The sequence below is a fragment of the Triplophysa dalaica genome, chromosome 12 (genome assembly GCF_015846415.1).
Source record: "Triplophysa dalaica isolate WHDGS20190420 chromosome 12, ASM1584641v1, whole genome shotgun sequence".
In the NCBI taxonomy this organism is placed as follows: domain Eukaryota; kingdom Metazoa; phylum Chordata; class Actinopteri; order Cypriniformes; family Nemacheilidae; genus Triplophysa; species Triplophysa dalaica.
Genome location: NC_079553.1, coordinates 18,556,787 through 18,572,854, shown reverse-complemented (window position 1 = coordinate 18,572,854; position 16,068 = coordinate 18,556,787). Strand labels below are relative to the sequence as shown.

The 16,068-nt window shown below is 38.8% G+C and overlaps 2 protein-coding genes across 3 annotated transcripts; both read left to right on the top strand.

Annotated features, from left to right (window-relative positions):
* Positions 1–95: 95 nt before the first annotated feature.
* LOC130433238 (zinc fingers and homeoboxes protein 1-like) lies at positions 96–5,229 on the top strand. The gene is made up of 3 exons (XM_056763014.1): positions 96–580; positions 1,132–1,393; positions 2,313–5,229. The coding sequence occupies exons 2-3, from the start codon at positions 1,234–1,236 to the stop codon at positions 4,625–4,627; spliced, it is 2,475 nt and encodes an 824-aa protein (XP_056618992.1). The 5' UTR covers positions 96–580; positions 1,132–1,233; the 3' UTR covers positions 4,628–5,229.
* Positions 5,230–7,436: 2,207 nt separating this feature from the next.
* On the top strand, positions 7,437–16,048 carry washc5 (WASH complex subunit 5). Of its 2 annotated transcripts, XM_056763501.1 has the most exons (29): positions 7,437–7,478; positions 7,798–8,010; positions 8,113–8,258; positions 8,484–8,568; positions 8,657–8,757; positions 8,975–9,167; positions 9,242–9,394; positions 9,739–9,852; positions 9,975–10,146; positions 10,283–10,410; positions 10,635–10,764; positions 10,860–10,972; positions 11,054–11,220; positions 11,306–11,381; positions 11,477–11,587; positions 11,686–11,826; positions 12,343–12,423; positions 13,063–13,164; positions 13,290–13,469; positions 13,552–13,676; positions 13,760–13,922; positions 14,077–14,179; positions 14,270–14,349; positions 14,440–14,543; positions 14,615–14,744; positions 14,823–14,919; positions 15,009–15,162; positions 15,652–15,739; positions 15,839–16,048. In XM_056763501.1, exons 2-29 carry the CDS (start codon positions 7,825–7,827, stop codon positions 15,893–15,895), a joined length of 3,480 nt encoding a protein of 1,159 aa, XP_056619479.1. In that variant the 5' UTR covers positions 7,437–7,478; positions 7,798–7,824; the 3' UTR covers positions 15,896–16,048. The 2 variants fall into 2 exon arrangements, with proteins under 2 accessions (XP_056619479.1, XP_056619478.1); XM_056763500.1 differs by lacking the exon at positions 7,437–7,478 and having other exon boundaries at positions 7,516–8,010.
* Positions 16,049–16,068: the final 20 nt, after the last annotated feature.

The following is a 16,068-nucleotide window of genomic DNA, read 5'->3' as shown; positions in this document are numbered from 1 at the left end:
AGAGATGTGGGAGGGTCACGTGACTAGACTCAAAATCTGATTGGCCACTTTCGTACTTTTGGGGTTTTACGTTTCCACATGCATTGCTTAGGTTTCTCGGTCTATACACGTTTTTTAATGCCACAAGTTGATATAAATATGTGCATAGGAGTACTGCTTAGTCCTACGTAAGTTTCGTTGCTCGTTAATAACTCCATTTAACGATTTTATCGCCGATTTTACGTTACGGTGGGTGTCGCCGGGCGATGACGTCACGACGTATTCCACTGACAGCGGTTACGCCTGATCATTAAAATCTGCCCTTAAGAAGAGCGCAGATAAATGTTGTTTATTTTTGTCTGTTTGAGACCCATAAAAACAGCCGTGCGGTCCACCCGCTTGAATATTAGAAGAGGAGAGTGCTCAGGGGCAGATCGGCGTGGCATCTGCCCGGTCCAGTCAGGGTTTTTCCCAGTCTACGTACGACGGGTCTTGGTCCATCTCGCCCCCGTTCTTCGTGCAGCCCAACTGGTGGATACTCGCACCCAGAGCTGCGATTTGACCCTGATACCCGTGGATGGTGTCGATCGGGCAACCGGCGGTGAGTTAAAGCTTATCACAATAAACTAACAAAACTAGCAGAAAGTAATTATCACCATGGTACTTAAAACATCACGCAATTTATTATTCAAGAATGAGGTGGTACCATATAAATACCATGGTGGACGAATATGGTACTCTTTCTTTACCACAGCATATATACACATGGGTACCATTATATTACCGTCTGATGGAACATATTACCACCACAGTACTTTTTATAAATTGTCAAACTCATTCATTCTGTCTAATCTATCATTTAACCTTTTGAACCTGAAATATCGTCGAATGTTCCAGCAACCATAGTTTAAATACAGTAACCATTGTTTAACCATTCAATTTGTAGTAATACAAAATGTAATAAAAAAACTAAGACATTTTTGTTTTTGTTTGTTTAATAATAGTTGAAAGAATCAAACAGGTGTTAGGTCACAGCAGAGGAAACTATTTAAATAGATGTTTAAATAAATACGTAAATATTGATATTTAATTGATATATACACTGTCTTTAATTTACATTACTTACCTTTTTGTTTCTATTGTGTCTTTCAGGATGTCGAAGTCAAATCTCATAATGGAACCAACGTTTAGTATGTAAATCCAACATCCTTGAAGTTTCAGATCATTCTTTCTGTTTTCACACTTACAAGCACAATGTCAAGTAGAAGGAAGTCCACGACCCCCTGCATGGTGCTTCCATCAGATGTCGTTGAGCAGGATCCAGATATGGAGGCCCTGGAAGGAAATGATGGAGCTGAGAGTATGGCAGACGCTCCTACGGAGGGAGCAGTAGTTCCCATGGAAACAGAGACAGGTGAGGTGCCCTTCAAACCCATTTTTATCAGAGCACGACTGTGTTCTGATCAGGTGCAATATGACAAGAGTCAAGAGACACATTAATGTCATAACATTTTATACAATGCCGTTTAAAAGTTTACTTATTCATTCTCTTTTCATATTTTTTCTAGATTGTAGATCAATAAAAACTCATCAAAACAATGATGTGATGATGAGAATTATGTTGTGACTAAAGAAAATTAAAACAAATCAAAATTATCCTAAATATAGTTTCTTTAAAGTAGTTCCCGTTTTCCCTAAATTAGCAATTTCTCAGACAGTTTCTTTATGCATTTTAAACCGTATTGAAGTCGTTTTCATGTATGGCGGCTCTTATTGGCTGCCTTTTCCTCATTATTTAGTGCATAATCATCAATTAAAAAAAAACTATTATTAAAAATAATTCTTGTTTTCCACTAAAAGCTGTTGTTTTTTCACAATTTTATTTTTGTCTACAAAAATCATTTCAAATATATGAGCAAATGCCTTTAGTTTGAATTATTTTTAAGATTACAAAAACATTTCAGTCTCGCTATCCTTAACTTTTGAACGCTAGTGTACGTTTAATAAAATGTTTTTTTTACTAGTGAGAATGAACATAAACTCATGAAAACAAAAAAGAAAATGACAAAAAAATCATTTTATATAAAGCAGTGGATTGCTGGTTGATGCTGTTTAGGAAAAAGACAGATGAACAACAAAGACGCTGATGTGTCGCTTGCATTATAGGCATTGTATTGCATCCTAGTTAGGACAATGTGAAACTGATTTTCCACTCATCTACTTAGTATTATATTGTATTCTTATAACACATTTTACACAGTGTTTGGGAACCTTGGAGTTGCGATAAAATATTGAGCACCTGCAAATAATGATTTCAAAAATTGCCTTTGCAGAATACGAAGGATGCCATTTCTCCGACGAGGACTGTCGCTCTTCAGGAAAACGCTCAGGTCAAACGTCACTAGATCAGCCTGTCTCTGATCTGACCGCTGAGGGTGGTTTTGTGCAGACAGAGATGGAAGACAGCGACGATACCTCAGTTACTGGCATCTCTCTCAGCAAGACTCCCATAATGAAACTGAAAAGCAAGTCTGAACCCAAGAGAATAGCCATGTCTCTTAAAGGCACTAGTGAAAGTGAAACAGTGCCTGAAAGCGAGTTGGAACTTGAGCCGTTGGAAGCGTCGGTGATGTGTTCCTCCATGGCAGCAGAGTTGATGAGCCCATTGCTCACAGAGTCTGTGAAACCCAGTGTTCTTGTCAATATTTCAAATCCTGTGGTAGCCGAACAGAAGAAAATGATTATGAACCCTGCCACGGTCCTTCCCGCTGGCCTGGCACAGGTGCTTTCTGCCTTGCAGGCCCAGCAGACCGCCCAGGCCCAACTCCTCATACCAGTTAGCAGCATTCCCACCTACAATGCTGCCATGGACAGCAACGTGCTCCTCATCAACACCTACAAGAAGTTCCCGTACCCCTCACTGTCCGAGATCATGGGACTCGCTGCCCAGACCAAGTTCACAGAGGAGCAGATCAAGATCTGGTTTTCTGCCCAGCGTTTGAAGCACGGCGTCAGCTGGACTCCAGAGGAGGTCGAGGAAGCCCGCAGGAAGCAGTTCAACGGCACGGTTCACACCATGCCCCAGACTATCACGGTCATCCCAGCCCATCATCTGTCTACCACCAACGGCCTGCAGTCTATTCTTCAGACCTGCCAGATCGTGGGTCAACCAGGTTTGGTTTTCACGCAGGTTGGCACAGCAAACAGCCTCCCGGTCACCACGCCAATAACCTTGACTGTAGCAGGGATGCCCAATCAGAGTCAGACACCCAAGATGGCTACCAACCAGGCGAGTCCCGCCCTTAGTGAAACAAAGAGAGCGACCACCGTTCAGCCCCCGTCGCTGACCCCTCAAGAGAACTCGGCTCTCAGTGCCGACCATTTTGGCCTGCGCCCTAAAAAATCCAAGGAACAGCTGGCGGAATTGAAAGTGAGCTATTTGAAGAATCAGTTTGCATCCGATGCGGAGATAGCTAGGCTAATGAAGCTAACTAACCTCACCAAAGGAGAGATTAAAAAGTGGTTCAGCGACACCAGATACAACCAGCGCAACTCTAAGAACAGCCATGCCTTCATTTCAAGTGATCATCCCAGGAGCAATAGCAGTGCCACCATCGTCATCGATTCCAGCGACGAAACGCCACAATCCCCGACGCCGTCGCCCGTCAAGGAGAAGGAAACGCGGGCTAAGACCTGGAACACGTTCCCAGATTTCACTCTGCAGAAGTTTAAAGAAAAGACCCCAGAACAGTTGGTGGTCTTAGAGGAAAGCTTTCAGAAAAGTGACACGCCGAGTGATGAAGAGCTAAGCAGACTACGAGCTGAGACCAAGCTTACCAGACGAGAGATTGACGCTTGGTTCACAGAAAAGAGAAAGAGCCCAGCGGCCGATTCCTCGGAGGGAAAAGCAGATGGTGAAACAGTCCAGAAAAAAGGCAGCCAGACTCCACCAGGAGGGAAAAGATTGTGCAAAGAGAAGGTTAGTAAGAAAACCCCAGAGCAGCTTCATGTTCTAAAAACTGCTTTCGTTCGCACCCAATGGCCGTCCGCTGAGGAATATGACCAGCTGGCCGAGGAGAGCGGGCTGCCTCGCTCCTACATAGTCAACTGGTTTGGCGACACACGCTACGCCTGGAAGAACGGCAACTTGAAGTGGTATTTCTACTATCAGAGCGGAAACGTGAATGGCAACAAGAATAGAAAACGGAGGATTCGAAATCGTGGCTGGGGGAGGTCCCGTAGTAGAAAACAGAAGAAGCACACAGAAACTGAGAAGTTGTTACCCATCAGGTTCAAGTCGGGAAGAGATATTCTGAAGGAATATTACTTAAAGCACAAATTCTTGAACGAACAGGACTTGGATGAGCTTGTTGCCAAGTCTAACATGAGCTACGAGCAGGTGAGAGAGTGGTTTGCAGAGATTCTTCGAAAGGAGGAAATGGGTACCGACCCGTTTGAAGATAAAATAGGAAATGAAGAGGACGAAGACGAGTCACAGGGTGAGAATGACACTGCTGTTGAGGAGCAAGGACCTTCTGCCATGGGAGATGAAGATGGCGATGATGATGATGATGACACGGATGACAGTGACTCCTGGGAGCCGCCACAAAGTGTTCGGAAAGCGTTGTCGGTATCTGAGGATCAGTAATCTTGACTTGGAGCGATGGTCCTTTCGAATGGACCCTGACTTCGCAGCTTTCATGAACACATGCCCTCTTCCACTGCATTCGTTCTGCCTAGATTTGACGTAGTTTATGGTTTGATGCTTGTTTTCATGTGGAGAACCATCTTTGGTTCAATTCTGCAGCAGCCCTCGAATCGTCAAGAAACCAATTGAGCTTTTCTTTACCAGAATTGATCTGCACCTTTAACCGTGTACGTGCAAAGACATCCTATTCAAAGCCTTCATCTTCGATTGGATATGAATTTTAGGGGGATTTTTGTTATTTGGAGTTATTTGGAGAACCCTTAGTGCCAAAGGAATCAAATTGAATGTTATGGCTCTCTGCAAAATAGCAAATATGCTTGAATATATCATCCAAAAATTAAAATCTGCTCATTTATTAATTCTCACATCATTGTGGAACACAAAAGAGTGTATTTTGAGAAATGTCTCCGTGGTTTTTTGTTTATACAGTGGAAGTCAATGCGGGCAAATGTTGTTTACCAACGATCTTCAAAAAACCTTTTGCATTCTGCAGAAGAAAGAAAGTGAATGTGATACGAGAGTGAATAAATGGCTGAACTATCGACGCATGAGGCACTTTGTCAACCGCAATCAAGTTTGGGGTGTAAAAACCAGCCACCTCATTCGTGTAGCATTTAAAGGCGGTTAGATGAAAAATCATCCCATCAAATTTCCGAATGCAATGACACAGTTCTGCAGTGCTTTTAAACTACGCTAACTCTTAACACATGAGGATGGATTAAAGATACAGCACATCTAACATAAAGGTTATGTAGTCCATCCTGACTGCCATTATGTGGGTCCATCCTGACTGCCATTATGTGGGTTATCATTAAAAAAACTAGAACTAATAATCATTTGGGGGCCTGTCATTCTTGTAATAAAACACGAGATTTGACAATTTTACAGCTTCACATGTTTTCAAGTGGACTGTTTTAAAGTATTTTTTTAATATCCAGTGGGAACATGAACAATTCCTGTCCTGTTCTATTTTTTTTGCTGTTTGAGAAAGATGTTTGTCCCTCAGATTTCTTCAACAAACATTGTACTGTCAAAGATGGTCTTAAGCTTGGACGAAACAAAGACTTTGATTTGCTTGACATTTTAAAGAATTGTGTTTAGAAAGCGTTGTATTATTTTCATGCTTGAGTGTTACACGGTCTGACATGGCTGCAGGATTTCTTTTATTATTATTATTGAATATGCGTGGAACTGAATGAAATGCTATCAAAGAATAATTGATGAATAATTTCCATTTGAGTATAATTCGATTTTTTTATATTTGCGCATGAACTCACAGCACTATTTCTGGTACTTTAAAAATGCACCCCTTCATAAGACATTTAATACCTTTATTTTATTTGCATGTGTCAGACATTGAATGATGGAGAAAGTGTCCCGCTTGTACATATAGCTTTATATTCTACCAGTAGTTGAAAGCTTTTTTTAAGTTTGTATTTATAGTATTGATAAACTTCACCCTTATGTCAGTTGCTTGTATTGCGATTATCCCTGAATTATTGTGTGATATGAGACCGATATTTCACAGATTTTCCAGAGCTTGTTTTCATGTCCAAGATTTCTTATTTGTATTTTATTTGACTTGCTTGCAACCCTCTGAACTTATTCCCTGTGAATACTGTAGTGTGTTATAGGCCAGAGGTTTAAAGCAGCCTCTGTAAATATGGTAAGTACTGTTTCAAGCAAATTAGCACAGAATGTGTCCTGTCTACTGTTTTTGACAGATTCTTTCATATTTTCAAAAGTTTGAAAACCTTTTGGGGATCTTGCTTGAGCGTGTTTAATGCTGAATCAAACTACAAATGTACATTGTGCTTCCTTCTGCTGTCTCTTATAACATTAAACTGCAGTGTGTTTCTAAATGGTCATGTTAGTCTGGCTGTTACTAGGCTCTGTAAAACTGATTTTACACACACAGATTATAATACCGATCTGGAACCGTCATGATTTGAAACACTTGACGAGCCTTAAAGAGGTGGCAAAAGCTTTATTTTCCAGAGCCATAGATCTTGTGCAATGCTTTTTATTTAATTGAACGGTTTTAATAGGCTTTTGCTTGATTTAAACTAAATATATATATATTTTCTACTTGTTTGAGGATGACACAATAAATTTGGATGAAAAAAACATAATGGGTCTGTTTCATTTGCTACTCTCTGTTTTCAGTAGGTTTCACTTTTACATATTGTAATACAGATCGATTAAATGTGAAGTTTATTAATTGGGAACACTTAGTTTGACTACTTAAAATCTTAAAAAAGTAACTTTCTTTGAACTCTTTGGTAAAACATTTAGCATACATGTCCTGCAGTAAAGATTTCATGACCACCCTAATAAAACAGATTGAATAAAATAATTAATAACATTTCTCACATTTTGAGAGTTGTTTACTAAAAGTCATGTCTAGCTAAAAAGATATCAAATGTTTCTAAATTTAAGTTTTTAAATACTATTAAGGAAACTTAACTCTTAAAAACAATATTGATCTTCAGATGGTCTCTGTGTTGCTCTGGCAGATCTGGTTCCTTGGAATAAAAACTTAGTTCTTCCCTTTAATGTTTTTTTTTAAGGTAATGGCGATAATATTACGGACATTCATTTGCTTTAATGAAAAAAATATATATATTCAAAATGATCCGAAAATACTCGTTAATATTTTCCAGCTTTTATTTTAAAAGTTTGTTCAGTCCGCAGCCATTTTCCCAAAGCATTGGGCGGAGCGACCAATGAGCTCAGCTCGTGACACTCACGTGATTTGTAAACAGGAAGTGTCTGATCTGCATTGCAGTGGGTGAGTGATCAGAATCTAAAATCAATATTGTTTATTTAATAAGCGCAGTTTATTAGAGAGTTTACTTATTACAACGAAATTGTTTATACTTAAAATTCCATGCAAAATAGATTATTACAGAAATGTATGAGACAAAATACGTTTTGGACGTTAGTTTAGAATTAGCATATCTTATTATGATCTATAACGATGACACTTAATAAAATAATCAGTACGTTATATGTTTGTGTAACATGATTTGTTGAAACCTAAGCCTTTGTTGTTGTTGAAGATGAGTAGATCTGCCCATCACTGAGACTGCATGAATCTTTGACCACAGAGCAGATCTGCTGTTGTTTTCCTCATCATGGTGGATTTTCTGGCAGAGAATAATCTGTGTGGACAGGCCATACTGAGAATCGTGTCCAGAGGAAATGCCATCATCGCAGAACTACTCAGACTGTCAGATTTTATCCCAGCCGTTTTCAGACTCAAAGACAAGAGTGACCATCAGAAATATGGAGACATAATCTGTGACTTCAGCTACTTTAAAGTACTTCCATTTATATATAGCCTATGCATATATTTGATCTAATTTGATGTAGTTCAAACACTTGTCATCCTGATACGTGTCTCTTCTGTGATTCTTATCTAGGGACAAGAGTATTACGATAGCAAGCTGGAAGCAAAGCCAGAGCTGCAGGATTTGGATGAAGAATTCCGGGAGAACAACATTGAAATATTGACACGATTCTACCTGGCCTTCGAGAGCGTACATAAATATGTTGTCGATTTGATTAGGTGTGCGCTGCTTTAAAATTAAACCGATTTATTGGATATTTTCGACAGAACAGCTTAAATAAGATTAATATTATTTTAGTTTTTTGTACATTCTTTGCATTTTTATACATGAGGAATGAATTAGAGCAATTTATCCCATTAGTTTTACTGGAGCAAACATGTTAGTTGAATTTATTGTTTACTGTGATCAGTGGTTATTTCTGAAAGTAATGATTTCCTCTGTAGGTACTTGGATGATCTGAATGAAGGAGTTTACATTCAACAAACACTGGAGACTGTTTTACTGAATGAAGATGGAAAACAGCTACTGGTAATATTTGATATCTCTGTTTAGCTAAATAAAACTAGACTACGTTTATAGAGCAGATCAAGTGGTGAATGTGTGTGTGTTGTGTCAGTGTGAAGCTCTGTACCTGTATGGAGTCATGTTACTGGTCATTGATCAGAAGATGGAAGGAGAGGTGAGAGAAAGGATGCTGGTGTCCTACTACAGATACAGGTGAGACTATATTTACATTATATTATTTTACATTATAAACTATTGCTAGCTATACATAATAGTGTACAGAATAATAAGATGTACACAAATATTTGTGATGTACATGTCAATGGAAAAGCATGTACATATGCTACTAAATAAAACTATAGAAACCCAATAAATGAATCAAATAAATTCAGGCAGTTAATTCACAAGCCGTTCTTTCTCACAACTCCAGTGCCGCTCGGTCCTCGGGCGACTCCAACCTGGACGACATCTGCAAGCTCTTACGCAGCACAGGTTACTCCAGCCAACCGGGAGCCAAACGGCCACCCAACTACCCCGAGAGCTACTTTCAGAGAGTTCCCATCAACCCCACCTTCATCAGTATGTTGATCGGTCGCCTGCGTTCTGACGACATCTACAACCAGGCAAGAGCGCCGTTTACTCTTCACACATGACACGTGTTAAATGGTTTATTTAATCGCATGTTTATGTGTGACAGGTTTCTGCATATCCTCTGCCGGAGCATCGCAGCACAGCTCTGGCCACGCAGGCGGCTATGCTCTGCGTCTGTTTATACTTTACCCCCTCCATCCTGCACACGCAGCAGGCCAAGATGAGAGAGATCGTGGATAAATACTTCCCTGACAACTGGGTGAGACAGAACTGAAGGTTATCATGCTGTATTTGGACGTTTTAAGTAGTTACCAAAGGTGGCACACCAAAGCTCCAAAAATATAAAAAAACTTTATTGATTTATAAAGGCGAAAGTTTTTTTAAGCTCTGGTGTGCCGACTTTTGTTACTACTTGGATTTACTCTTTTGGTCGAGCACCCATTTGAGATTGATGTGTGTTTTGGTCCTCACTTTGTATTTGGACGTTTTGTCATCTGTTGTGGTCATTTTTATTCTTGTGATATGAGTTTTGAGCTTTACAGCATTTCCTCCTACTGATTTTTACGGTTTTACCGAGTCTTGAGCTTGTGTTTGAATCCTCAGGTTATAAGTATATATATGGGGATCACTGTGAACTTGGTGGAGGCGTGGGAACCATATAAAGCTGCCAAAACGGCCCTCAACTACACGCTGGACACAGCCAACATCAGAGAACAGGTACTTTTTTGCTTTCACACACACTTAATCTAGAACAGAGTCACTGGATTGTGAGGAAGGATGTGCTGTTGTATCTCCTATCTGTGAAGATTTCAGGATAAATCATTGTTTTCTTCTCTCAGGCCGGTCGATACGCTGCCAGTGTGGAGAGTTTGAGACCGCATGTGCAGCAGTTGTTAAAGGAGGGCTTTCTGAGAGAGGAAATCATCCTGGACAACATTCCCAAACTGCTCAACTGCCTTCGTGACTGTAACGTCGCCATCCGATGGCTTATGCTGCACACTGCAGAGTCTGGTGAGGAAAGATTTCAATGCTTTCGTTGTCTGATTTACTAATAAAAGATGGGAAATTGATCACTCTACTACTGTTTTTGGTAGTGATTTGATACTCAGATAAAACAATAACTTGACTGTTTATTTTTTATATTAAGCGTATGATCCAAACAATAAGAGATTACGACAGATCAAAGATCAAGTCATCAACGACTCCAAATACAATCCGAAAATTCTGTTCCAGCTGCTTCTGGATACAGCCCAGTTTGAGTTCATCCTCAAAGAGGTACAATTTCTAAAAATATAAAGTTATTTTTAAAAATAATATTTAAATCTCTCTTCCTCTCTCATAAAGGAAATGTCTTCTCAAAGAGTTACAGAAAGTTTTTTCAACACTAGTAATATCAAGACTTTTTGATGTTTTATAAGTTATGGAAAATAGTTTCATCTCAACTTGAACTGATTCTCATAAAAGGTTTCTCACTTTGACATTGTATTTGTGATTCTCAGATGTTTAAGCAGATGTTGGCAGAGAAACAGCTCAAGTGGGAGAGCTATAAGAAAGAAGGTTCGGAGAGAATGATGGAGCTTGCCGAGGTGTTTTCTGGGGTCAAACCGCTCACCAGGGTGGAGAAAAACGGTAAAATACTGAGAAGGTAGATGATCGGATGCTGTTTAATACACTGTTGACATGATTGTCAATCTGTTCGTTTGTTTTATTCTGAAACACCTCAGAGAATCTTCAGGCCTGGTTCAGAGAGATCTCCAAACAGATCGAGTCTCTAAACTATGAGGACTCGACAGCCGCTGGGAGGAAGACTGTGCAGCTCATTCAGGCTTTGGTGGAGGTAAAAACAAATCCATCATTATATATATATATATATATATATATTGCTTAATTTTAAAATGAAATTGTGTTTTCGTCAAAGGTGCAAGAGTTCCACCAGCTAGACTCGAACCTGCAGGTGTGTCAGTTCCTGTTGGACACGCGCAAGTTCCTCCATCAAATGATTCGCACAATCAACATCAAGGAGGAAGTTCTCATCACTATGCAGATAGTGGGGGATTTGTCTTACGCCTGGCAGATCATTGACAGGTGGTGGCATCACGCTGGCATCACATTGGCATTTGTGTGATGTTTAAAGTTTGTTAACATTCTGTTCCAAATGTGTTGCTCACAGCTTCACTTCAATGATGCAAGAGAGCATTAGAGCAAAGCCCTCGATGGTGACCAAACTCAGAGCCACTTTTCTAAAGGTGAGACATTTAATGGTTGGCACACGGCACCAGACTTCTAACACTTCACATGATTCTTATTGAGAGTATAACGTGAGTGTTATAAATGTGAACAGCTGGCTTCTGCTCTGGATCTGCCTCTACTTCGAATCAACCAGGTCAACAGTCCCGATCTGCTCAGCGTGTCCCAGTTCTACTCCGGAGAGCTGGTGGCTTACGTCAGAAAGGTTTGGTTTTAAGAAGCTCATCTCATAGTACAACTCAAATGTCTTGGTTTGAGCAATCGCTATGAATGAATATACTAACAAAAAAAAACTTCTGCCAGGTCTTGCAGATTATTCCAGAGAGTATGTTCACCTCACTGGCCAAAATCATCAAACTGCAGACCCATGACATTATGGAAGTTCCCACACGTCTGGACAAAGACAAACTAAAGGACTACGCTCAGCTCAGCGCCCGCTATGAGGTATGAGAGTTACGAGGACAACCTCAAAGTCTGAATCTGAATCTTCCATTAATCACAGTACTGCAGAATAAAGCTGGAAGCATATGTTACACTAGTAAAGTCCACACATAAGTGCCAGTTAAACAAAGTTAATGTGATCTAGCTACAAAGATTTATTTTTACATTTTTCAAGTCTGTACTTTTTGAGTGTGTTTTTACTCTGGAAAAGAATTACTGTACTACATTAAAAAGCAAATATCATCCGTTTTACTTCACTACATTTTACAAGTACATATTACTTTTCTACGTTTTTTTAACCTTCAATGCAGTACTTAAGTACAAGAAGTATTTAAAGGCAAAAAATAACAACATTTATTTATGAAAATAATGATATATGCTTTATAATGTAGTCACGTAACATTTTTCCACAGCAAAAACACTCAACAAATTGTCATAAAGTCATATTTATCACTGCCTGGGTATAATAATATAATAAAATTAAATATTTTAATGATCTCATTAATCTTTATTTGACAGGTAGCTAAACTCACTCATGCCATTTCAGTCTTTACTGAAGGCATTCTGATGATGAAGACCACACTTGTCGGCATTATCAAGGTACATTGCATTTGTTTTTTGTGCTGTTTGTGGAGTTTTTTAGGGATGAGATGTCTCACATCTGTGACGTATGCTAAAATGAAATGAATTTTTTTTCAGAATAGGGGTTTCTCTCTCTCTCTCTCTCTTTCTCTCTGTATTTCTCTCTTTTTCTTTCTCTCTCTCTGTCTCTGTCTGTCTTTCTTCCTACACATGAATTTTAAGAAAACACAAACAAAACAAAATTAAAGATGGATTTGATTGATAGCTTAGTTAAATTTATTATAACAATCGTATTCTAATAATTATAGTTTATATACAAATAATTATTATTTAACGTAAAATACAATTTAAAGATTTCTATATAATTTATGGAATATTATGAAAATATTGTTTTTTATATTCTTTTGGCCAATACAAGCATGTAGTGAAAATCTTATATAGTGGCTGTGCTTTTTGGAAGCTGAGCAAGTTGTTGCATTTTTCATTTTTTATTATAAGGAATGTGCAGCAATTAATTATTCACTGTAACCTTTATTAAAAAGCATTGATTTTGAGTTCATCTTCACTTCAAGGTTCCTGAATCAGATATTTGTATTTTTTGACATAATGGTTGTATGTGTAATACATTTTTATGAATTATGAGCGTGTCTGTTTCAGGTAGATCCAAAGCAGCTTTTGGAGGACGGTATTAGGAAGGAGCTCGTCAAACGTGTCGCGTATGCCCTGCACAAGGGTCTCATATTCAACCCCAAGGCTAAAGTGAGATAACCTACATCTGGCACCTGCTGTACAGTTTTACCGCTGTATTTGTTTTAATACTTTGAAAATATATCATACTGTGTTGTGTGATGCCCGTTCCTCATTCCCATCCTTCCTGGTATCAGCCCAGTGAACTGATGCCCAAGCTGAAAGAAATGGCTGCCTCCATGGATGGGTTTTATCGCTCGTTCGAATACATTCAGGACTACGTGAGCATCTACGGACTGAAGATCTGGCAGGAGGAAGTGTCCCGTATCATCAACTACAACGTGGAGCAGGAGTGTAACAGCTTCCTCAGGACAAAGGTTTAACAACCTTAAGCTTGTTTGAAATGTTTGATTGTGATGTTCAGATTAGTGCTGTAAACCTAAAGATGCTTCATTTCAGATCCAAGACTGGCAGAGCGTTTACCAGTCCACCCACATTCCAATTCCTAAATATCCATCAGTCGATGATTCCGCCACATTCATAGGGCGACTCTGCAGGGAAATTTTAAGAATCACAGATCCAAAGTGAGTCGGAAAAAACTGGTTACTGGATGTTTATTTGGCAGAGTTTCCAGAAGTTTAACGTCTCTTATCTTTATTTCCTGCAGAACAACATGTTACATTGATCAGCTCAACACCTGGTATGACATAAAGTCACATCAGGAAGTGACCAACAACCGACTCTTTTCTGAGATTCAGGACACGCTGGGAACTTTTGGGCTTAACGGACTCGACCGTCTCTTGTGTTTCATGATTGTGAAAGAGCTGCAGGTGAACGCTCAGGGTGGAAAAAATACAAATATTCTTGACAATATCCGAAACAGTGAATGTAACTTGAATATTAAAGTTAAAATACAGTATGTTATCAAATATCAAATAATTATTTTATGCAAATAAATAATACATGTTTGCTTCTCCTCTGCAGAATTTTCTGACAGTCTTGCAGAAGAACATCCTCAAGGACAAAGCCATGGTTGATATCTTTAAAGCTCTGATGACAGCTGTCAATCCTGTCAAAGGCATTGTGGGTAAGTGTGACCATCATTACTAGTCTTTAGATCTTACACTGATTCACACTATGATTATTAATCTATCATATTTTTATCCTTAAATATCAGCAAATGCAAGCAAAGTGTATGCCAATGGTGTGGCCAAAACTCAAAAGATCTGGGCGGCGTATCTGGAAGCCATCATGAAGGTATTAATCTATTACTGAACCTTTTGTTTTGCAGTCATGCTCTCAAATTCTTCATTTTTCTATTGTGAAAATTGAATGAACTTTTCACAGGTGGGTCAGATGCAGATCTTGAGGCAACAGATCGCTAATGAACTGAACTACTCTTGCAAATTTGACTCGAAACATCTCAGTGCAGCACTGGATAATCTGAACAAGTTTGTTGGATTTTTTTTTAATTATAAATACAGTAAAATAGACAGCTTTAAGTAAAAATAATGCATTTCAGGTCTCTTCTCGTGGATATTGAAGCACATTATAAGGATCCATCGCTGCCGTACCCTAAAGAGGACAACATGCTTCTTTACGAGATCACTGCTTACCTGGACGCGGCTGGAATCCACAACCCACTGAACAAAGTTTGTCCCTTATAAAGAAACAATGTGATATTTAAACATTAACGATCTTTTGTTTATCGATCAATTTCCCACTTTCAGATTTACATCACAACCAAACGTCTGGCTTATTTTCCCATGGTGAACTTCTTGTTCCTAATTGCACAACTTCCCAAACTGCAGTACAGTAAGACCCAAGGTCTGTGCATGCATATGCAGGAATTATAACAATAAATATCAAGGTTCCTGCTTGTGTTTTTGTGATCGAGAACGTTTGTATTTTTACAGGAATGACATGCAAGAAGGCTGCAGATCCGGTCGACTGGGCTCCTCTCGTCCTGGGTCTCTTGACGCTGCTTAAACAGTTTCACTCCAGATACACCGTTCAATTCCTGGCTCTGATTGGCCAGTTTATTCGCTCCATAATGGAGCAGTGCACCAGGTATGTCAAGAAAGGGAAACCTGTCCAGAAAATCTAGAAATTATTTATAAACAAGGTCTTATTTTTAAGATAATAAGATTTATTTACATGCCTTTACCAAGCTTTCCTTCAATTTTTTGAACACATTATTTTTTATATATTGTTTCTTTACGTAAAATCTCATTTTATTCATACAAAATATATATAAATAAATCACATTTCTTTATAGAAGTGTTAACAGAACAGTTCCTCCTCGAGTTGTTCCACATCTGTATACATTTATTTGTTCTGTTGAACAAAAAAAGAAGATATTTTGAAGAATGTAGCTCTTTTGACTACCACAGTTTTCCTACTATGGAAGTCAATGGTGGCCAAGAGCTGTTTGGTTACAAGCATTCTTCAAAATAAATTTCTCTGAGTTCATCAGAACAAAGACATTTTTACAGATTTGAACAACTTGAGGGTGAGAAAAAGAAAGCACAGAATTAAAATTGTTGTCTTTACTTGCAGTCAAAAGGTTCCAGATATGCCTTCAGATGTTATCGGAGCATTAATGTTTCTGGAGGACTATGTTCGGTACACTAAACTGCCTAGAAAGGTACAGTGAAATTTGAGTTGTAACATTCATTTCTTTAATGACACAAATTCTTGGGAAATGCATGTGGTTTTTATACTAGTTCTTCTGTTATTTTTCCAGGTGGCGGAGGCTCACGTGCCAAGTTTCATCTTTGATGAATTTAGAACTGTGCTGTGAGTGTGTGCTTGTCAAATCATATTTGATTCCATTTGATTATTTCTTGAAGCACTAATGAATATTTTAAAAGTTTCAATTTGTGTCCTATTTGTAATACTGATATTGTAGCTGTTAATGATGAAATGTAATAAAAAGCCCTATGTTTACTTTTCATTCAACTCTAAAATCTGAAA

What these genes read in the sequence shown, in the direction of transcription:
- washc5 (XM_056763501.1), top strand. Translation starts at nt 7,825, where the DNA reads ATGGTGGATTTTCTGGCAGAGAATAATCTGTGTGGACAGGCCATACTG. An exon ending in AATACTTCCCTGACAACTGG is followed by an intron (nt 9,395 to 9,738) that starts GTGAGACAGAAC and finishes TTGAATCCTCAG; the next exon opens with GTTATAAGTATATATATGGG. An exon ending in CACTTGTCGGCATTATCAAG is followed by an intron (nt 12,424 to 13,062) that starts GTACATTGCATT and finishes TGTCTGTTTCAG; the next exon opens with GTAGATCCAAAGCAGCTTTT.
- LOC130433238 (XM_056763014.1), top strand. Translation starts at nt 1,234, where the DNA reads ATGTCAAGTAGAAGGAAGTCCACGACCCCCTGCATGGTGCTTCCATCA. An exon ending in TCCCATGGAAACAGAGACAG is followed by an intron (nt 1,394 to 2,312) that starts GTGAGGTGCCCT and finishes TTGCCTTTGCAG; the next exon opens with AATACGAAGGATGCCATTTC.